At 48.8% G+C, this 22,976-nt stretch overlaps 1 protein-coding gene across 4 annotated transcripts in view; it reads left to right on the top strand.

Annotated features, from left to right (window-relative positions):
* ZBTB16 (zinc finger and BTB domain containing 16) overlaps positions 1 to 21,988 on the top strand; it is a 182,929-nt gene extending 160,941 nt beyond the window's left edge. For all 4 annotated transcript variants that reach the window (XM_084781353.1, XM_084781354.1, XM_084781355.1 and 1 more), the window contains exons 5-7: positions 9,134 to 9,304; positions 14,023 to 14,190; positions 16,521 to 21,988. In XM_084781353.1, coding sequence (XP_084637479.1) covers positions 9,134 to 9,304; positions 14,023 to 14,190; positions 16,521 to 16,750 — 569 coding nt within the window. In that variant the 3' untranslated portion in view covers positions 16,751 to 21,988. The remainder of the gene's footprint in view (positions 1 to 9,133; positions 9,305 to 14,022; positions 14,191 to 16,520) is intronic.
* The last annotated feature ends 988 nt before the right edge of the window (positions 21,989 to 22,976 follow it).

The raw sequence follows: 22,976 nt of genomic DNA, 5'->3' as shown, positions 1-22,976 counted from the left end.
CTCTGCCAGGGTCGTTGCACCCTAGGAAAGGGGACCTGGCATATATGAAGTGGGCTGTCCATAGTGGCTGACAGCAAAGAACAGGTCTGGTCCCATTGTCACCCCCTTTATTCTCTTTTATAAGCCAACACCCCCCTTCTTCCCCCCTCCTGCCTTTCCTTTACTTCCCTTCCTTTCTCTTCCACCCCTCCCACATTTTCTCCCCATCTTGGGCGGGTTTGTTAGAATGATTGACAAAATTAGTAAATCCATTCATGTTACTTTTATTGTGCAGGTCTCAATAAATCCCGAGTGTCCGGGACGCACCTTAATGAGCTAGTGAGCTGACAAATTTGTTTACTGTAGCTAGAGGTGCCGGGTAATGAAATGCGCTTGTGTCTGGGGCTCACTGCTAAACAAATACCCAGTTTCCGGGAGGCAGCAGGCTCTGCTAGCTGCCACACAGTCTTGAGGAAGCAGCCGAATTCCCCAAGAGGCTAAAGCTGGGGTGTGTTTCGAAAACTGCAGCCACTCACCCTTCCGTTGCTTAGCTTTAAAACAAAATTCAATCAGCTGACTGCTCTCCTTTTATGTTAACTCATTGAGGAATTTCTGTTCCTCTGACAATACCAAACCCCGGTTGGAGAAACGTGTTAAGTACCTCCCAAGGTTTTAAAAAGATAAGAAAAAGGAGAAAGAGGGAGTGAGACTGGAGACTTGACAGGGAGACTGGAGCTTGACAGGGAAGGCTAGAGGCTGGGAAAAAGTGACCAGCAGTAAGTGACCATATAGGAGACAAACGCCTATGCACAAGCTAATGCTAACTCTTTTGGAGGTCAGGCTTTCCAGGGTTTTTTTTTTTTTTCAGCCTAAGGTGAGCAGTCATAGGCAGAAAGTGGTTGAGAGGGACTGAGCTCTCTGCCTTGCTGCCAGCTGATGTCACTGAAGGATCAAGAGGCCTGAGATGTGCTTCAGTCACTCAGCACCCAGAGAGAACTCAGAGGACAAGTGACCCGGGCAGCTGGTGGGCCTTCTTGTAGTGGTTTCCTAAGTCCTCAGTGATGGCTCAGGGGAAATCAGAGAGAGATGGTCTGCATTTGTCTTCTTCCTGCTGCCCCTTGCATCCACACCCCCCAGAGCCTTTTCAGCCTCTTAAGATGCAGACAGAACCTTCTGCCTTTAGTGTGAGTCAGCCTCTGCCTGCATCTGCCTCTAGCACGGTAGGTGACGCATCTCTGTACCTTCTTCAACAACAACCTGAAGGCACATACATGGAAGTGGGGGGGGGGGGCGGGATTTAACTGATGGCTCTGGCATCATAGGGAAGATAATCCCCAGGGCTCAGCAGCAGCAGAGAGACCTGCCTGCAGGATTAGACAGGGGGAATGGAGGTAGAGAGGTTTCCAGTTTAAATCGAGGTTTTTTTTTTTACTTAGCCTCAGTTTGACATCCGTTCCCACCCGGGGAAGCAGCTGCTCGGGGTAGTAAGAGAGATGGCTTTTCCTTGCTGACTGGGATTGGACACAAAACACCCATCTGTGTTCAACACGTGCGCACACACACACGCACGCAAATGCACGCACGTATGTACTCGTGCACTCGCACGTATGCATGTGCACACACGCACACACACAACATGCACACCCCACATGGAGCAGTCCCAGCTTGCTTACAACAACAACAACAACAAAAATCCAAAGAAAAACAAAAAACGGAAGTATATTTAGTTTCCTCTGCTCCTTTGATTAAGGAACTGTTTGTGTCGAGGGAGATAATAAGAGCCTTGCCCCAAGACGGCGTCCCACCTGAGCGCCTCCGCCAGCTGCTTGCCCCTCCAACCGTGCTCCTTCCTTTCCATTCAAGAGCTAATTGGCATGGAAGTGGCACAGGTGTAAACACGAGGCTTTTGTGTCTCACAGTTTCAGACCCCATCATCACCTGGACAAGATAAAGGGCCGAGATCTGTGTCATCCCTCCTGCCTCCCTGTTCCACCCTGGCCTGGCTTGCTCCCAGTTGTTGCTAAAATTAAACGTTTTAAAATCAGGAACCTGTAAGTTGTACCCGCATTACACCCCAGACTGGCTGTGCTACTTTGGGGGACATGGTGTGACTCTCTTTCTCCTGTGATAGTGGCTTGGCATAGCTCCATGCTGCTGCCTGCGGCATTCTCAGTTTCTCTCAGAGCCAAGAGGTTCAACTGTACTGCAGAAAAGAGTTTCAGGATAAGTTGGTAGTTTTTGTTTTTTTTAAGAAGATGAGATTGTAGGGTGGTTTCTGAGGTGCATTAGACAGGACTTAGTCTGGTAAGGAAAAACCCTGGATCACAGTGATCTGAAGACCTCCTTCCTAGGGACCACCTTAAAGTTCCGGCCCACTTCCCAGCAGCACCATGTCATAGGGGGGCGTTTCTAACCTAGTCAGCAGCTACAGCAAGGACAGTAGTTGCCTGCGCCAGGATCACAAAGCCAAGAGCAGCTATACTAGGCCAAAAGTGGTGCTTTTGCACTGTCTCACCATATAGTATAGAGTGACTGGTCCTTCAATGGTCAGAACTCAGACAATGGTATAGTCTGAAAGACTGGTAGGCGGTGTCTTAGTCAGGGTTACTATTGCTATGATGGTACTTGGGGAGGAGAGGGTTTATTTCACTCACAGTTTCATATAATAGCTTGTCATCAAAAGCAGAGAAGGCAGGAACTCAGAACAGGAACCTGGAGGCAGGAGCAGATGCAGAGGCCACGGAGGAGTGCCGCTTACTGGCTTGCTGCCATGGGCTTGGTCAGCCTGTCCTCTTACAGAGCCCAGGACCTCCAGGCCAGGGGTGGCCCCAACTCACATCAACCACTAATTAAGAAAATGCTCTGCAGTCTTGCCTACAGTCTTATGTTACAGAGGCATTTTCTTTGAGGTTCCCTCTTCTCTAATGACTAGCTTGTGTCAAGTTGACACAAAACTGTCCAGTGTAGGGAGCTAGTGAGTTTGACACCTGTGTATCACCCGGCATTAGTGATTGCCATGGAGATGGGATAGGATTGTGTGGGAGGCTCTTCCTAGCAACGTTGCATATAGACTTAACTTCTGAGCTCTCACCAATCCGAGCTGTCTGTTTCTGTACCAGGACCTACTGACCAACACCCACCCTTCCTGCATGCATACAACTTTTGTCGACATCCCAAAGTCCCTGTGTATTGTCACTGCAACATAGAGTTATCAAGGGCTGGTTTGCATTAGTACCTGTGCTGTGTGTTGGGGGGACATACGATGGCTTTTCTGGTTCCGCCTTTGGCAGCTTAGTCTCATAGGCAGAACCAAAAAATCAAAAGTAAATGCAATAAAGGGTTTTATGTGTTGTGACAATGAGTGTTCGGAGGAACGTGGTGTCCTTGGCACGAAGTCCTAAATAGTGCAAGTCGTCCAAGATGCCATTGCTGGGGTCAGCTTCCTGGAAGAGGCAACCCAGAATCAATAAAACAACATATGCGTGGTCATGGAGGAGGAGTTCCAGGAGTCACCATCCACGTTGTTTGTTCACTGCACAAGGGTGTCCAGTGGAGAGAGAGGTGGAGATTAAACTCTAGCTCTCTCACTGGCCAACAGGGAGGACATGTTGTCTGTCCAAGACAGGAGACGGGCTTTTCCGGCTTAGAGGAAGGCATCGTTTGGGCTGGCATTAGCTCTACCACTAACCACTTTGTGAAGTCTTTTCAAGTGGGGCTCTCTCGTCTATTGTTCTAAGCAGCCATAGTATTATGGGAAAGGATGGGCACGCTCCAACCTCACAGAAGATCCCAAGGCAACCGAATTGGCGGAACCGGAATCTCTGCTCCTTTTTCCTCTCTCCATCTCACTGACCGTGATTCCTGAAGACTCTCGTCTTCATACCGTCAGAGTCCTCCTCCTCCTTCCTGATGAGGGGGGACTAGCTCGGATGCTGGTTGTTACCTCAGCGGAGGATGGAGCTCAGGCATTGCAGGGAGCAGTGTGCTAGCGCCGTGGGTCCCTCGCCCCCCGCCACACATCTCACCGCCGCTAATGAATTGCTAATACAATTTTCTAGATAATTTTATTTCCATAGCCCCACATTTTAATGTGTTTCCAAAAGCTAGCATTTATTTGCTTAATCTCCCAGTGTAATAGAATCGGCCCTGACTCATCATACATGCAAACAATCAGCTAGGCAGAAACGACAGCAAATCGTTTAATAACTCGCATCTAGTCTTTAGATTTTTAACTTGCATGCGCCAATAGTTTTTTCCTGTGTCTTGTTTGCTCCTCAATCCTTTTCTTTTCTTTTCTTTCAAAGTCTTTTTCTTTCACCACGACTGGTTGGTTTTTCAAGCAAAAGAACGGGGAAAGTAGCTACAGAACCGCTAAGTCATCTTCTTACCCCTCCCCCTGCGGCCCCACCGCTGCCCTGAGTCTTGGTTGGTGGGTAGGGGACCACCAAGGAGGGACCTCATGCTTGTGTGAGATCCCAGGAAGGAGAGACTGCTGGGGTCCTAATATTTCTTTTTAGTTGATAATCATGGAACTGCAAGCCTGTCAACAGTGTCAACACGGCCATTTGGGATTTTTCACTTTTCCCTACTAGAGCCCAGCTCCAGTCAGGCTGCTTTCTTCCTGTCTACAAAACCTCTGACTTCATCTAGCCTCCACCTTCCTCCTGTAGTAGCGAATAAAAGCCATTAATTCTCTATCTGGTTCCAGCCACTTAGGGCCATCCACGCCTTGGCTATGTACAGAGACACTGTCCACCAGGCTGTTGGCCACTTGCACCTGTCTTGAGTCAGTTTGAGTCGCTATTACATGTGACTGGTGACTGGATGCCTTGTATCTAGAAACTAGTGTATCACAGTCCTGAAGGCTGAACATAGCCGGCTTCCCAGGATGCCCTTCTTCCTAATTGCAGACTCCAGACTTCTAACTGCATCCAGTGCTGTGACTACGAAAAGGAATCTTTTTGGTAAGGGCACTAATCTGGTTGAGGAGGGCTCCACCCTGGTAATAGAAGACTTTGTAAAGCTTCTACCTGCTAATACCATCACCTGAGGATAATGATTTTTAACATACTCAATTTTTTTTTGCAGTGGGGGAGGGGACACAAACATCTAGACCTTTGCAGTTCCCTAGCCCTTCTGTGGCCCTGTTTTGCCTGTAGGATGCCATCTGTGCTGTTCTTCCTGGCACATGTGGTCCTCTGTAATCTGATCTCCCCAGTTTTTCTGGCTTGTCTCCATCCTCTGTGCTACCTGCTCTGAAATCCATTGGCAGTGTTTCCTTAGCCAGGGGTGGGTGCCCCATTTCTGGCTTCTCAGATACACCCCGTTTCTCAGAGCTGAACTCAAAATCTCCTTTGAGGCTCTCTCAGTCACCTTTGTTTTATCCATGTGCTGGGTGGTATTTCTTGACCAGTGCCCCAACCCCAGCAAATCCTCTGCATCATCGCAGCCTTTTCCTGGTCACTTGCTAATGGAGTACAACAGGCAAGTGGACACAAAGCTAGTTCAGGCCTTCGAGATGGAGGTGACCCACTAGAGCGGCTTCCAAGCATCTTGGGAGCAGCAGCAAGGGGCCAGAATGCCACAGGAGACTCGGTCTGCTCTGTTAGGTGGCAACTTTTCAGGGTGTCCTCCCGGAGTGCCATTCATTCACCCTCTTAGTCTATCCTGGGGATCTCAGAATAGGAAATCTTGGCTCGGAGAGGCATGGCTGTCTAGAAAGCCTTCTCCCTTGGGCTGATTTAAGGCAGCTCTTTGAACACCTGGCCTAGTTGGGCTTTGTGTGGGGTAGAGTTCATGGTAAAGTGGGTGCAGGTGCTGAGAACCCTCAGCTTGAATAAGCTGGAACTGCCGTGCTGTGCTGTGCATTGGGATGTGTTGTGGATGGACTCTTGTTTACCAAGCTGGGCTGGACACTGGAGGACTCGTGTCAGCCTTGCAGCTGCTTCTGCCCAGGCAGACTGTCTCTTTCAGCATGTCCTCCTCCATTGGAAGGGGCTGAGTCCCTGAGATGCTTCCTGTGGGGCTTGGGTTCGGAAAGCTTCAGATAGCTGTGCCCCGTGACCAGCCTCTGTCTAAACTTCCTGGGCCATAGCTGCAGTGATCCCAGCATGCTTTGCTGCTCAAGCTCCTTATTACCGTGTCTCTTCCGGGGAAGCCCAGGCAGACAGATGTGTCCAAAATGGGGTTCAGAAGCCAGGGAGGCGGCTCAGTTGGGTGAAATGTTTGATGGGCAAACATGAGGACCTGCACTTGGGTACCCGGCACTCACATAACAGCCAGGCATGACTGTGTGGTCCTGTCATTCTAACACAGTTGGTGGGGACAGGGCAATTCCATGGCTAACTGGCCAGCTAGTCTAGCCGAAACTGCAAGGTTCAATGAAAGATCCTGTCTTAATAAAACAGATGGAGAGCCATCCTCATGTCAGCCTCTGGCCTCCAAACACCCTTCACACATGTGCATCCTACATGTGGTATAAAGGTCCACCACACACACACACACACACACACACACACACACACACACACACACAAAGTAAAAACTAAAAATAATTGGGGTTCAATCAGTGATTCCTAGAATCCAACAGACCTAGGCATTTTCTAGATTCTCGGCTCTGCCTCTTTCCTCACTGTGTGACCTTAGGCAAGTTATTTAATCTCTGTTTTTCCCTTTGTAAGAAGGTTGGCTAGATGCCTGCCCTAGAGGGATGCAAGTTTTAAATGAGATGACAGCTCAGATAAAGCACCTAGTTAAAATGGCTTTTTTTTTTTTAAAGCTCTCTTTCCCTTCTGCATTCAGACCTTAGGAAGAAATCAGGTGTTCTTCCACCATGCAGTCCTGCTAGTAGATAAAGCATGGCTGCAGGTATCTAGGCTTCAGTGTCTGCCAAGAGAGGCACCGATGGGTAACTGAGAAGAGAATGGATGGTGGTCAGTGGAGGTCTTTGCCTTTTATTCCAAACTGAGCCAGTGTGTGGTCCTGAGGAGGCAAGAACCAGCAGACCTCCCATTTGCTGTTGCCATTGCTAGTCAGGGAGGCAGCAAAGCTCTTCTTATTGCTCCTCCCCTTCCTCTCTCACCTGCCCCATGGAAGCTTCCTCATGACGGCACTGAGCAGCCCAAGATCTTCAGTGGCCCAAATGTTCTGACACACCTTCCACTCTGGATGAAACTGACAGACTTGACCATCTTTTCTGTTGGTGTCCTTCACGCAAGGGACAGCACTGTGGGACTGAGCACTGGCAATGCTGCCCAGATAATGACAGAGAGAAAAGCAGACGGGCTTGTGTCGGGAAATGAAATCCAAAATGGCTGTCAGGGAGCTATGAGATAAGACTCAGCTGGAAAGCTGTGGGTCCAGAGTGGCCCCTGGAAGGTGTTGAGGAATGGAAAATAGCATCTCTGCCTTTGGAGGGTTCAGTGGGGACACTTGGGCTACTGGGCCAGCCAACCAAGTGACTGAGTAGAGCTGAATGGATATCTCATGCTACTCAATAGTTTGCTATCTTTTTGACAACTTCCTATAGGTTTTATGATGAAGCCCAGAGCTTGTAGCATAGCTATTCAGGACCACCCCCTTCTGCTTCTCCCTGCTTCTACAGTTAGGACTGGTTATCCTACTCAGCCTGGTTTTGCCATCCTTGAGTGTTTACAGACTCCGTTCCATCGTCTTGAATGCTCTCTTGATGAACTGTGTGTTGGGTGGTTGAGAGTAGAGCAGGAGCTAGTATGCGCCCCCATTGCTTCACCCCCAGACCCTCAAACTGAAGGAGAGATAAACCTGTTTTTTAGGATCCCAAGTGTGGGGTTGGAATGGTCTTGTGAGAGAACAGGTGAGGCTAATCCACTAGAAGACCGACCACCGCGTGCGGGAGCTTGATTGTTGCCAGCTGAAAAGATCCTGTGAACAGACTCTGAGAGGAAATATATAAATGAGCCCAGAACTGGAGGCGGGGCTTTTTGGAGACTTGGGATAGTTTTGGCTGTTCATTGCTGCACTTCGAGACGCTACTAGAGAGAACAGCTCGAGGGAAGGCTTTGGGGCTCCAGCTCCTGCTGAGGTTCTGCGTTCTGGTTACTTCAGGTTCCAGCAGAAGAAATCCTGCTGATTATGCCAGGAGAATCATTCCTCAGAACTGACATCCTTACGGTTTTGTTATTGTGTCCATTAATCCTCGTTTCCTATTGTTTTGGTTAGTCAGGTTATAAGTGATGTATGCTTAGTCACTAAGTTGTTAATAAAATATATTGGTTAAGAAAATTGAGCCTACACTCAGACTCTTCCTTGTGGGAAGGATCATAATACCACCTGTCGAATGAAGTGGCTCTCAAGATCCCTGATTTCCTAAAGGGAAAGTGGTTCTAAGAATGTAGTCACCGGTGGTGGTGGTGGCGGCGGCAGTGGTGGCGGCCGTAGCAGCAGTGGCAGCGTGCACCTTTAATCCCAGCACTTGGGAGGCAGAGGCAGGCAGATCTCTGAGTTCAAGGTCAGCCTGGTCTACAGAGTGGGTTCCAGGACAGGGAAGGCTACACAGAGAAACCACATCTGGAGGGTAGGGGTTGGGAAGTGGAGGATATGGTGTGCAGCTAACCTCAGGAAAGAAATGAAGAAGTCCCTTTGTTGTTCCCAACTACGAGCTCTCTGGAAACTGGGACACGTTAGTCTCCTCATAGTTATCTCTCCTTATATGAAGTTTGTGGTTTTAGGTGAGTTATGACACAGCAATGGCCGGCCCATCAGACCCAGGTTATTGTTGGTTTCCTCAGAGTCTATCCTGTCTTCCCACTGTTGCCTCAGACTCTGTAAGATCCCTGTGATCACAGGCCCTTCATCACCTACCTTTTCCTGTGCTGCACTCAAGACATTGGCAGAAATACATCTCCTTTCTCATCCATGTGGTTTTGTGTCTTTTCTCCACTAATCTTTAGGTCTCGTGGATGCAGGGAACCTGTTGGCGTTTTCCCTCTAGAGCTCCATCCAGGGTGCTCAGTCAACATTGCATGGCCTGGGCTGCCCCTGGGTTTGACCTTGAGTGTGGAGTTTAGGATTTCTAGGGTCAGTGCTGGTCTTACCCACCCCACCCCACCCAGGGGTGAAAATCTGGTCTTGGGTCTCTACCTTGCTGAGGCTTTCCTGCTGCTGTCTCCCACAGGCACGGACATGGCTGTCTTCTGTCTGCTGTGTGGGAAGCGCTTCCAGGCACAAAGCGCACTCCAGCAGCACATGGAGGTTCATGCAGGCGTGCGCAGCTATATCTGCAGTGAGTGCAACCGCACCTTTCCCAGCCACACTGCTCTCAAACGCCACCTTCGCTCACATACAGGTAGGCTGGTCCAGGGCATCGATGGGTGGGGAAAATCTCTGGACCTTATATGTGGGCTTAACCTCTAAAAATATATGGTGTGTGGTGTGTGTATGTGTGCATGTGTATGTGTTTATGTGGGGTGTGTGGGGGGGTGTGTGTGTGTGTGTATGTGTGTGAGGTGTGTGTGGGGTGTGTATGTGTGTTGTGTGTGGGGGTGTGTGTGTATAGGGTGTGTGTGTGTGGTATGTGTGGTGTATGTGTGTGCATGTGTATGTGGTATGGTTGTGTGTGTGGTGTCTGTGTATGGTGTGTATGTGTGTGTGTGTGTGTGTGTACAGGTGTTCAGATTGAAGAACTTTCAGCCATTCTCAGCTTGAAGCTGGACACGACTCATCCTGCCTTCACAACAGAGACAGGAGGCCTCCACTTTGGTCTTAATGCTGTTTAGGAAAGACAGTGAGAGTATTTGAGCATCGAGCCATGAGCTAGCCCTGCTCAGCCAATTCACAGGATGGAGTGAGAGACAGGGCATGTGTGAGTCAAGTAGACCAGAGCTAGTTGCCCAGTCATAGCCTTTCCCTGTCATCACCCTCTCACTTCAGGGGATAGGAAATCTAGTTAAGTCAGAGGGCCTTGAAGGAACTCTTGATCTTTTCCTAGCAGGGGAGTAGACGACTTGACTCTTTTCTTTGCTCTAAAACAAAATGAGATTATCTCTACTATCCCCGAGTGAAAGAATGTCAATTTCTGAAGAGTGTGTGTGTGTGTGTGTGTGTGTGTGTGTGTGTGTGTGTGTGTGTTGTGGGAGAGCTGGGATCATGCCTCTATGTAAGCATGTAAGTAGAGTACACACACAGGCCTGCTTGAGAGGACATGAGTGCTCCCTACATGCTTGACAGAGGGTTGGAAGAACTTTTCATTCTTCAGAGCCTTCTCATAGCTAAGGGACGGAGTGTGTGCCTGGTCCTTGCCCGGGTGACAGGCTGTGATGAAGAAGGAAGGAGTTTTACTTTCAGGGGCTGAGCTGGACTGTCCTGCCAGTTTGTCAGCATTCTCACCAAGGAGCCTGCCTCGGCTCTGGGGTTCTGCATACCATCCTCGTCAGAGGAGCACAATGCCATATAGTTACCCAATGTGAAAGGCTCACCAGATGCTTAGAACTGCCTTAGGCTGCTAACTAGAAAGGAAGAGGTCTTAGAGGGTAAGCTCCCCCGAGAAGGACCAAAGAGAAAGTAGTAGACGCAGCAACGACTTTGTCTACTGTGTCTGCATAAAAGGGTCTCCCTTTAAAATGTATATACCATCCCATCAATGTCTCCCTCAATGGGTCTTAGGGAAGATGGCCAACCTCCTTTAACCACTTGCAGGTATGCCCCTGGGTCAAGTTACCTGACTTCCTATGGCATGAATGAATTAGGCCCTACTGATCCCACCCAGGACGCAACTTCCTTTGCCCATGTCACCTTCTCAGAGTTCAGTTAGCCACAATTTAGCCCTGGTCTACCCTGTGTCAGCCAAGCATCAGGTCTCCAGCAAGGACAGAGTTTGGGAGAAACCCTTGCTTATTCTAGAAACACAGACGTGTCTGCCCCTTGTGTGCATGTGTGCGCGCACAGATGCACACACACACTCAGCACTCATTCATTTTCACACCAGCCCAGCACAGGCACTGCACACCCCGGACACAATGCCTCATTAATATTCCGTTGTTCTTGGCCCATTTGCTTCTGGGGCCGGTGTTTAGCATCAGCAGCTGTGTTTGGTGCGTTGGTCCAGTCGTGTTCTTGGCATTGATGGATCCTTGATTCACATGGCTCCTCATAGAATAAACTCTCAGCTGCACTGAAGGGAGGGGCCGAGAGGAAGGGATCTGAGGAGCCCAGGGGCTAGGGCTGGGGTGGGAGAGGTGACATTGGGGTTGGCCAGAGCTAAGGAAGCCACTAGGTAATGACAAACTGGGAAAGAAAGAGGGTCACAGGTGCCCTGGGCAGGCCGAAAGGTCTCTAATTAGTCTCGTTTGTCCTGCACTTAATGTCAAGCTCATTAACGCGTCTACAGAGTTAATCAACATACCACAAATTGGATTTTGACTTTTGTCGCCAGCTTTATGTACATTATGGCCAGCCTGACACGATTAGCTCTCAGGGAGAGGGTTGTAGGTCTGGTGGCCACCGAGCTGTAAAACCTGGGTGGGGTGAGAGTCGGGTATGTGTCATGGTAAATTGTCATTTTTTTTTTTCCGTTCTCTGAATGCTTTTTATTCTTTCCCTGGGCAGACTCAAGAGAGTTCCTATTTAAACTCATTTAACATGTGATTCACTTCATAATTAAATTCATAAAAATCTGATCAAACAAACCCCTCTGTTGTTTGTTAAACTCTTAGGGCCCCCCTCTGGAAGCAAGAGGCACACACAGGCAGCCAGCCCTCCCTCACTGCCACCCCCCCCTCTTCCCGGGGGGGTGGAGGGGGGGGGCTGGGTGACTGCCGATGTACGTTTTAATTACCGGCTTCAGCTGAAGTCTCACGTGGCCCTTGTTTTATTTATTTATTTATATCTTAATGAGGATACTGAATCTTTGATTAAAGTCGTAATCGTTGCCGATTCAGGAAGGAGGGGGAGCTGGATGTCAGACCAGACGGGGCCACGTGTGCAGACAGAGAAAGAGGAGGGGGCGGTCTCATACACAAGATACCCCTCACTATGGTAAACCCACAGTCGTCAATTAGTACCTGTGTCTGTGAGGGCTAGCATCTTGGCTTTGATATGGGGATGGGAACAGGTCCTTGGTATAGCTCTAGTAATGAGAAAGAACGGTTAGTTTCCCCAGTCCAGAACTCCAGGACTCAGTCCATTTCCAGATCATTGGCCAGGCATGCCTCTGAGGCAGGCCAGTGCCCCCTTAGATGCTGAGGACTGGATAGAAGGATGGTTCTTCTCTTTGCGTGTCTTTCGTGGCGCCCCACCCATCCCTACACCCTCCGTGCTTTTTTTTTTTTTTTTTACATCCTTCATCCCATGAGAGAGTCTGCCAGTGAACAGATCCCCACAGAGCCTCCTTACAGAGCCTCAGGAAAACGTTCTGAGCCGCCCTCAGAGGAGGTGAGAATTTATGTGGGTGCAGGGGCCTGCATTCAGCAAGAGGGACGTTTGGTTAGCGGCCCACAGAGGGGAAATGGCAGAGAGAGTAAAATATCATTTTAAAGAGGAAGTGAAGGCACAGGCATGCGAGTCTATAAGGAGAAGGACAATTTATGCCCAGGCACGAGCACAGTTTGACATGGGGATAATGAAAAAACGTAGGTCATTGTGGATGACTTAAGCCTTCAGCAGCTGAAGAGAATGTATGAAATGCAGAGGACATTACACGGTTGGCAGCCTCGCACATCTGCAGAGGGACAAGTGAAATACAGTGGGCCATTCTTTACCATAAACTGTGGTTGTTGGAGATGCAGCCCAGAGAAATTGTAATTACAGTGACAAGACGAATCAGCGATATTTAAATATTCATGAACAAAGTCTGGGTGATCAATCTATCTTTATTGTCTGCGCCTTCATTCCTGTAATAAATAAGTAGCTCAAGACCTCACCTTTCATTCCCCAAGCTCGACACCTCGGTTACAAAACTGCAAGGTGGTTAACCCCACTTCTACCACCTCAGCCCACAGGGATTGAAAGTGGAGTGTCCCAGGGAGAAGGCGGTGAGCTGGGGGACATCGTTCTAGCTTGAGGAAGGGCTTGTCTTCGTAGTCCAAGCCACAGAATTCTCGTTTAAGAGTTGGTTCTGAGTCATTCCAGGACAAACACGTAGGGTACAAGAGTGGGAAAAGGTCGATTCTTACCCTGGATGTGCTTCTTGGCGGCCCTGTCAGTCAGTACAATGCAATGGTGTCACTTAGTCATGTGTTAAAGTGCCCAGTGTCCAGACTCTGGGACCAGACCAGAGCTGAAGTCCTAACCTAGCTACTTCTAGCTAGGTGACCTTGGGACAGTGGCTACGTATCTCTAAGCAACTCATTTTTTTTTTCTTTCATTTGTGAGATAAGCCTATCTTTCATCAGATAGCTTCTATGGCCATGTGGCAAGATTTTCATGAAGCATAGCAGAGAGAATACAGCCAAATTGGGACCACTTTAAATGGGCAAGAGTTCTTTTAAAAATTGTATGCTGGGAATTAAAGACCAAAACGTGGACGATATTCTTCCCTATAGGGACAGAAGAAAATATTGCTTAGTCTGCCTGGGGAGCTGAAGGGAAGCGTCCAAATGAGGGTGATGTGTGAGCAGGGCTTGAGGGGTGCTTAGGTTCACCAGGATAAGTAGAAAGGACGCAGAGGGAATAAGTTAACTGGTCGAGTAGGAGAAAGAGCAGATGATGTCTGGGGACTAAAGGGAAGTTCTTCAAGTTGGAGGGATTTTTTTGAGAGTAGGGAAGCAAGGCTGATGGCCCTTAGCCCCGAGCCCGGAGCCAGAAGAAAGGGAAAAGAGCTAGGGTAAGGCAAGGTCTGGGAAGCCCCCAGCTCTGCTCTGCCCTCCTGGGGCCTGTATCCTGAGGGCTGTTGCTCTTGGCTGGGCCAAGCAGGCTTTCTTTCCCTGGGACTGGCCAGTTACCCGTGGATGACTTTGCAGCCATAGTAAAGTCTGGATGTCTGAACACAGGAATGGGCTCTCCACTGCTGTCCCCCGAACCAGAGGGAGGAAGAAGCAAAGGCGTGACCTAGCCCATTTGTTCCCACAGGTGACCACCCCTATGAGTGTGAGTTCTGTGGCAGCTGCTTCCGGGATGAGAGCACACTCAAGAGCCACAAGCGCATCCACACAGGGGAGAAGCCCTACGAGTGCAATGGCTGCGGCAAGAAGTTCAGCCTCAAGCACCAGCTGGAGACGCACTACCGGGTTCACACAGGTACTGAGGGCCAGGCATGGGCCCTGAGCTGGGGTTGGGTGGTGACTGGAAGCTGGTGGTTATCCCGAGGAGAAGTTCAAGTAACCAAGGCTCAAGGCTCAACCAGAAAGAGAAAGGCTTAACTAAGGGATAATACAGGGACTGGAGAGATGGCTCCGTGGTTTAAAAGTGCATCTTGTTCTTCCAGAATAAAAGAGTTTGGTTCCCAGCACCTGTACTGGATGGCCCGTAATCGGCTCTAACTACAACTCCAGGAGATCTGATGCCCTCTTCTGGCTTCAGAAGGCATTACATTCATGAGCACAGGCACACAAATAAAATTTATTTCTTTATTATTTATTTATTTATTGCTTTTTCAAGACAGGGTATCTCTGTGTATCCTTGCCTGTCCTGAACTCACTTAGTAGACCAGGCTGGCCTTGAACTCACAGAGATCCACCTGCCCCTGCCTCTTGCATGCTGGGATTAGAGATATATGTACCTCTACCACCCAGCATAAAAAATTTTTGTTGTTGTTGTTGTTTTCAAAGAGATAATATGGTGGTCTGAGAACCATGGCCCTCCTCTCAAAGCCAAGGCAGGCATTGCTAATCAGTGGTGGCAGGTGATAGTCATTCATTGCAATAGGGTCTCATGGGCCCAGTCAGTCCCCTGAAGCATTCGCACCAAAACCCGTCCAAGAGAGCTGGGCAATAGGATGCTCAGTCCAAGTCCTAAATTAATGGTTAAGTTGGCCACATTAGTGAAAAGGGAAATCTGAGCGGTTTTATTTTGCGCCATTCATGGTTAGAGGCATAACCGGAGGGCATTAAGTTAGGATAAAGGTTGGGAAGCTGTGACGTTAGTTCTGGTCTGTTCTGAAATGAAAAGAGCCAATGCATTTAATAGAAGACTTTTCCACCATGTCAGAGTGCTGCCACGTTCCTCTTTACATAGAAGACATAGAAGTCTCTGTCGTTATTGGGGTCTGAGGACAGAGAGGGTTTAGGGTTGGAGGAAGCGGATCCCTAGGACTCGCCTTACTCGAAAAGCCTATTTCTTCCCCGTTTCAAGTTCAATGACATCACCTCAGTTGCTTAAAATGAGCCCCAGTGGGAGTATTGACCGGAGAGCAGTAGAGTTCTGTCTTTGGAGAGCTGGTTGTTAAATACCCACCCCCTGTAGTCGGCCATATGCGGGGAATTCCTGTGAAGGTAAGGGTGAAACAGAGCAAAAGACGATGCCCTATCTGATCAATGGGGACAGCACCCAGTCCAGAGAAGGGCATGGTGACCTCAGCTTAAGGGAGAGAATAGCCTGGGGAGGGGCAGGCAGGCAGCCAGAAGTAGATGGCCGAGCTGTTCTTAGAGCTCTGTCTTCTTGCCTGAGCTCTGTTTTTCTTGCCTCCGGCTTAAAGTCACAAGAGAGGATGGGGTGCTCACTGCTGACAACTGGAGTGTGACCCAAGGGATATCCCAGAGTTCCCGGGGTTTCCTCAGTCCCTTGTTGTGGGATGTGACCTAGTGGGCAGATCATTAAATGCATGGGCAGTGACTATTGTAAATAGCTGGTCGATTGTTAGATCACTTTGGCTGTTCATTACTTCATTATTTGCTGGGTCCTCAGCACGGAGGAGTATCGATAGCGAGATGGCTGACCAGTTAATTACTGTATTGAAACGAGGTTCCCTTACATCTCTGCTCAGCTCCAGGGAACGCTAGTGGGAGGGAAGTCCGGAGAGCCAACTAGGGTGTCGTCATGCACTCCCTAGGTGCTCTGTACCTCCCGCCCCACCGCTCCTAGACCCATAGGCAAAGCCCAGAGGAGGTTCTCATGCTGGTCTCTCAGATTTCCCTTTCCTCTCCTCCCCTTTTATCTGCAGTTTTCTCCACCCATTCTCCTGTTCCCTGTGGCTGAGCTTTGTTATGTAAAAGCATCCTGAAGGGCTTTAGGGACTTCCTCCTACCTCAGCACACATTTCCTTAATTAGAAGGGAAGCACCCCCAGGGCGGCGGGAAAAAGGGGGCAGCCCCTTCCTAGCCCCCCCACCCCTGGACTTAATAAGACAAGGGGCCAGGGCTACATGGACCATCCTCCTGTTACTAACCGAATTAGCCTACTTAACAACAGTTACAAAATAAAGTAGAAGTGCAGTACCCCCCAATAATCAGACCAAGAGCCCCTTGTGATCAATGGGTTGCCATAGTAGATGGTCCATAGTAGATGGCCTTGGGATGTTCTGTTGGAGAATACAGAGCGGGAAGGATGGATGTTCTCCAACAAACCCGAGGACAGCACAGGGTCCTTCCAGTCCTCACATTTCCCCTGCTCCTCTCTTGTCTCCTCCACAGGTGAGAAGCCCTTTGAGTGCAAACTCTGCCACCAGCGCTCCCGAGACTACTCAGCCATGATCAAGCACCTGAGGACGCACAACGGCGCCTCGCCCTACCAGTGCACCATCTGCACGGAGTACTGCCCCAGCCTCTCCTCCATGCAGAAGCACATGAAAGGCCACAAGCCGGAGGAGATCCCGCCCGACTGGAGGATAGAGAAGACGTACCTCTACCTGTGTTATGTGTGATTGGGGACAACACCCCCACCCACACACACACATACACACACACAGGGTAGAGCAGCGGCAGGAGCCAGCAAAGACAAACTAGAGAGATAAAAGTGGAAAGACTGTGGAGAAAAGAAATCAGAAGGGAAATGAAAGAGAGAGAGAGACAGATAGACAGACAGACAGACTGACTTGGTAGATTCCTTCTGGGACTCCAAGTGATCTGGCTGTCATACCACTGCCCCGTCCCGGGGGGTCTTGGCCCTCCTTGATTTCTCTTGGGTGGGTGGGGTGGTTTTGCTCATTCACACAATGGCATATATATATATTTTTTTTCCTCTCTGCAACCTAGACTTTCCTTTTGTGTCCAGAAATGGAGAGCAGGAAGCAGGTGTGAGGCCCTCTGGTCAGCCCTGGGCCTCTGCCCTTAGTCATCCTTTCCCGTCCTCTGAAGAGGGTAGCAGGGGAGCTGGAGATGGTACGGGATCCCTGGCTGATGCTCAGAGTGGCAGCTCAGGCGTAGCGGGGCAGACTGGGAAGGTAAAGGTTTTCTTTTCTTCCCAGCTCCATCTGCTGCCCCCCATAGTCTCCGAGAGCCCTGTGGCTCCGTCTCATCCTTCAGCATCTTGCACCTGCTTGGTGGCTGTCGGCTAGTCACAGGGGCTCACGCCCTGTGTGGATCTGGACTCTAGATCTTCCTTAAGTTCCTCCTGGGGAGAGCTGTGTCAGATTCCAAAACCCCTTCCTTCCTTCCTTCCTTCCTTCCTTCTTTCCTTCCTTCCTTCCTTCCTTCCTTCCTTCCTTCCGCTTTCAGAGAACACAGAACAAAATAAACTAGGCACTGTACCCCAGCCAACCTCCTCATGAGCAAGATCCCTGCTGAGCTGCTTTCTGCTTGCAAAACAGAAACAAAACAAAACAAAAACCAACTAAATATATATTCCATCCCACCATCCAAATAAGCGCACATCCCTGCAACCCCATTTTAGCCCCTAGCGGGAAGGAATCCCATCATCTTACTGAAAGGTCCCAATGTCCAAGAGAAGGAGTAGATGCCCTCCTGCAGGTGAGCTTTCCTTGCAGGTGGGAGTGGGTGCACTGCCTGAGAGAAGTGGGGAGGGGTGGGGAACTGGCCTCGGGGAGACAGGAAGACTAAGTTGTTGCTATTGTACTGAGGGAGAAGCCCAGATCCGGAGTTCCTGGCTCAGGCCCTCTCATTCCCCAGGGAGCATAGGGAGTTGCTGATGGCTGCTTTGGCCACTTGTTATGGTCGCTTTTTAGCACATTGTACTTGAATTACCTCAGTTTCATTTTTTTGTGACCTCATGAGCTTTTCAGTCCTCTATCTTTCCCCCCTCCCCCCTTTGAGTGTATGGGGGTATTCTGTTCTAACATAAGTTAATAGTTAGCCTTGAACTTGACCTGGTAGAGAGGCCCTCTCCTTTGGCTGGAAGCTGTAGGAAAAAGTGGACCACTCAGGATCTGAATGGAAGGCCAGGAGAGCTGAGGAAGGTGGGAACAGAGAGGAGGATGATTGGGCTGTCACTGTCCCCAGAGTGTCACTTATGAGTCACTGTTGGCACAGTCCAGGGTTTAGACCATCAGCACTTCAGTTCAGTCTGAAACACTCTAGAGAAAACTCCCCTGGTCATAGAATTATCTGGGCTGTTTAGGTTTTCAGAGGGCCTATTATTAAGATCTGTACAACCACATGGTCCCGTCTTGCTGTTAATCACTGCCAAAATTTCCATGGTTGGTGCGTATGCACGTGGTGTACGTGAGGGGCAGACCAGCTTGATTTTATTATGCTGGGTGGGGCAATGTTTTTCTAAAAGCTACCTCTTCTGTTTGTCCAGTCTTTTCGTTCCTTCTGCCTCCTCCTACCCTCCAGCCTCCCCACCCTGAGATTTGGAAAGCACGTTTGCAATAACCCCCTTTGCTTTGGGACGGACCCCCCCCCTTTCATTTCGTGCTTTATATGATATGTTGTTGTTGTTGTTGTTGTTGTTTTTCTCCTCTTTGTTATGAGAGAGTCATGGCTGTGTTTTGATCTTAGATTTTAAAAAGTGGTTTAGGGAAGCCGTTGGCAGGGGCAAGGGGTTGTGAAAAGTTAACAGAAGGTCAGAGGGATGGGCACTGCTGTAACCCCGCCTCCTGCCCTTAGGCCATGCCCGCATCCCTGCCCACCTTCCCTCCAAGCTCATCCACCATATCTGAAGGCCTTAAATGTTGTGTGTTGGGAGGGTATGGGTTTGGGGAGGGGGTGGCGCTTGACTCTCTGGTGTGAACCTAGGGATGGTGAAGTTCGGAGGGCAACTATTTTGGAACGACAGTGATGACTTAGTGCAATGGAAAGGAAAAAAAATGTTAAAATTTGAAATATGTGATCAGAACAGTTATCATGCTCATAATGTGAAAGGAGAGTTTTTTTTTTTTTTTTTAGGGAGGAGCGGTCTTTAAAAATCACTATGCCTCTCTCCCCAAGTCCTGGGGGATAAAATGGGAACTGCTGACCTTCAGGGGAATCTGTGAATCACAGAAAACAGTATCTTTAACAGTAAGATGTCATTCAGGATTGGTGGCAGAGGGAAAACTATCCGGCTATTCCACAGAATAAGTGGCTGGCTTCTTGCTTCCTAGCCCTTTCCCATTCAGCTCACGCCTACCCTTGCCCAATCACAAAAGCTTAAGAGGGCTAAGCTGATCTTTGCAAAGTGTAATATTTTTGTAGTATTTGTTAGTCCCTTCTTCAGTTCTACAGGACCTTCTTGCTCTTTCCTTTTGTAATGTGAATGGGGCTGGGGGAGATTTAAAAAGAGAAAAAGTTAAAAAAAAAAAAGTTCACTATCAACAGTAAAATTTGTACGTGTGTGTGTGTGTGTGTGTGTGTGTGTGTGTGTGTGTGTGTGTGTGTGAAATCACGCTGTGTTGTCTGTGCTGCTGTCTCACTGTTTGGTTGGTACTCACTCAGCACCTACCTGCCCTGTCTGCCCTTGAGGGTTCTGGGGATCCTAGTAGAGGGAGGGACAGCTTAGAAAGGGGTACCTTCCTTCTGTTTCCCTCTGCAGCCCAGCCCCTGCAAGATGTTCGAGGATGTCTCTTCCCCCAGCTTCCCAGTCACGAGGAGGAAATGGTTTTAAAGTTGCCAGGGCCTTCTCTGCTGGGCTCGATGGCCAATGGGCAGGTAGGAGGCTGTCGGGGACGCCTTCTGCAGCAGCTGGAGTTGAGGGGGCTAGAAGGGCCAACTCGCTGTCTGTCCTTCTGAGGAAGCTTGAACTGTATTTGTCCCACTCTTCTTTGAGCATTCTGGTTTGTCAAGCCTCTGCCTTTGGCCATGATCTTAAAGAACCCTGGAACCCTGGCTTGCTGCTGCCTTATCTTCTTGGGGACCTTCTCCCACCTAGCAAATCCAAGCTGCTTACTGGTTCCCTTCCCCTGCCCAGCTTCTACGAATGAATCCCTTAATGCTTCTGACGTCACTGGACCCTTCCCTCAGTGCTTCTCCCCTACTCACTCCTTTGCTCATTTAAAGCATTTAAAATCCTATGTGTATATAGGATAAACAAATATATATATATATATAGAAAGAGAGATATAGCAAGAGAGATATAAAATAGAAAATGTCGTTGCTGCTTGGTTGCTTTATGTGAAGAAGAGGAAGGCAGATCTGGGGTACAAGGGGTGGGTTGGAAGGCTGGGGGGACCCGGTGATTGAGTACAATCCAGGGATGCTATGCGGGCTTATTTCAATCTTTGTGCCTGAACGGTTTTTTCCATGTTGAGGGGAAAAAAAAAAAAACTGCTGCAGATTTTTACAAGTGTATGGTACGCTTCTGGATGAGAGGGCCCTTCTTAGAGGAGAGGGGAGCAGGAAGCACTTTGGTCTTGGGGCGTTGGGGGGGAAGTGAGGTGGGCGGCAAAGCCAGACTAGGGTGGACACTGGGGAACACCGACCTGTGAGACTGATATGCATAAAGAAGCTGGGGTTCTGTGGCTTTTGTTTTCCCTCTGCTTCCTCTCTCACCCCCTTACATCCAGTCTCCTGGAACGTCTGGCTTGGCAGCTGTGGCTGCACTTACCAGGAGATGCCAGTTAGGAGGACAAACAGCAGAACTAAAGGGTAGAGAAGGGGGCGGGGACAAGAAGAGAGAGAGAGAGAGATGCCCAAGAGAAGGGCGCAAGACAAACAGAACAGTTGGAATCGGGAGAGAGTGAGGAGAAAGGAGTAAAGGCCCCAGCAAGCCTGCCTGCTAGCTGCTCTGAGTCCTCCGCTCCTGGGTGGCCCCACTTTGCAGACAGGGTCCCCCCCATACCCCCCACCCCCACCCCCGCGCGTGTATCATAGTATTTGTTCACATAGTGTTATGCATGAACCCTTGTAAGGTGAAGAACCGTTAATGATGCACCATGCCGTCGCCCTATATATAAAGATAAATAAATAAATATATATATATGTATGTATGTAAGTTATAGCACTGAGGGCCCTGTGGCCCTGCTGGACCAAGCAAATCTAAGCCTTTTGGTTTGGGTGTTATGTTTTGTTCTTTTTTTTTTTTTTTTTTCCTTGCTTGTCTGATATTGTGAGAGAGCACAAGTGCCAGTCCAGTTGCTTTGTATCACAGAATAGTGTTTTGACTTCATCAATGTTCTAGTTAATGTCTACCTCAGCACCTCCACTTAGCCTAATTCTAGGAGGTTGCCCAATTTTGTTTCTTCAATTTTATTGGTTCTTTTCGTTGTACAAATCAATCTCCCCGCCCGTGTCTCTTTCTCCTCCCTCTTCTGCTCCTCTCTCCTGTCCTCTCCCCTCAGCCACCCTCTTCTTTTGTCAGGTCCCCCCCTCCTCTTGTTAGCCCCATCTCTCCCTCCCCCTGCCTCACCTTCCTCCAGTCCAGATTGCAGGTTCTTTCTGTCCACTCGAAGTGTGCTCCCCGTCGCCGCTTACCCTGCCTTCGTTTCGTGTAGATTGATGCGTTTCTTTGTAACTTCAGTGTTTCTGACAAGATTTAAAAAAAAAAAAAAATGAAAAAAAAAATGAATTTACTGCTGCAGGTTTTTTTCTCCATGTGTCACTAAGTGAAGTTTGTGCCTTCTATAGCAAAGAGAATATTTTTTACATCCTACTAACAGTAGATTTTTTTGTAGTGAACATTTTTTGTATTTTTATTTATAAGTCTCATAAGAAAAAAATAGCAATGTTCAGTTGTATACCTTGAATCTGCAGTTAGAAGAGAATAAAGTTAATTCAGTTGTCTCTGGCTCCAAGTGTCCTTTAAAAAAAAAAAAAGCATGCCACACGCTCTTTCTTTTCTGTCTTGGGTGGGAGCACACTAGAGGCACTGAAATTTCTGTCTGGAGATGAAGGAATAGAAAGCTATGTGTTAACATTAAGTCTGAATTTCTATATTTTCCCCCCTTTGAGACAAAGTTTCTCTGCGTAGCCCTGGCTGTCCTGGAACTCACTCTATAGCCAGGCTGGCCTGGAACTCACTCTATAGCCAGGCTGGCCTCGAACTCAAAAACCTGTTCTTTTACATTGTTACGATGTAATGTGTCTGTGTGTGCACATGTACATGGATACACACGTGAACATCTGTCATGGTGCTGATGTCGAGGTCAGAGTACAACTTCTAGACGTCAGTTCTCTCCTTCTACCATATGGATTCTGGGGACCACACTCAAATCCTCAGTGTCAAGTTCCTTTGCTGCTAAGCCATCTCAACAGCCCCACATCCAGCCTTTTCACATGACACTTTAGTGCTACATTTACAAGTCGTATAGCCAGGGATTGAACCCAGGGCATCAGGCCTGCCAGCAAGCACTTCATCCACTGAGCCATTTTTCTGGCTCCCGTTCCTGCACATTTGCCAAGCACATGTGTAGAGGTCAGAAGATAATTATTAAAAAGTTGAATTATTTTCTGTTTTTTTTTCTACATGTATTTATGTGTACCATATGTGTGCCTGATGCCTGCCCTCTGAGGTGAGAAGAGGTCCTCAGACTCCCTGGAACCAGGGTTAAAAATGCTTGTAAAGCCATCGGTCAGGCGCTGGGAACTGAGTCTGGGTCCTCAGCAAGAGCAACAAAGTGCTCTTAAAGTGCATCTCTCCATCCCAGAATATAACTTTTGGGAGTCTGTTAACACTCTCCATTTACCATGTGAATCCTGGGAATTGAACTTTGGTCATCTGGCTTGGCAGCAGATACCTTTACTCACTGTGCCATCTGCCGTCTCACCAACCCAACA

Source organism: Acomys minous (assembly GCF_964271855.1).
Source record: "Acomys minous genome assembly, chromosome: 5".
NCBI lineage: Eukaryota > Metazoa > Chordata > Mammalia > Rodentia > Muridae > Acomys > Acomys minous.
This window is presented reverse-complemented; position numbering and strand designations above follow the sequence as displayed.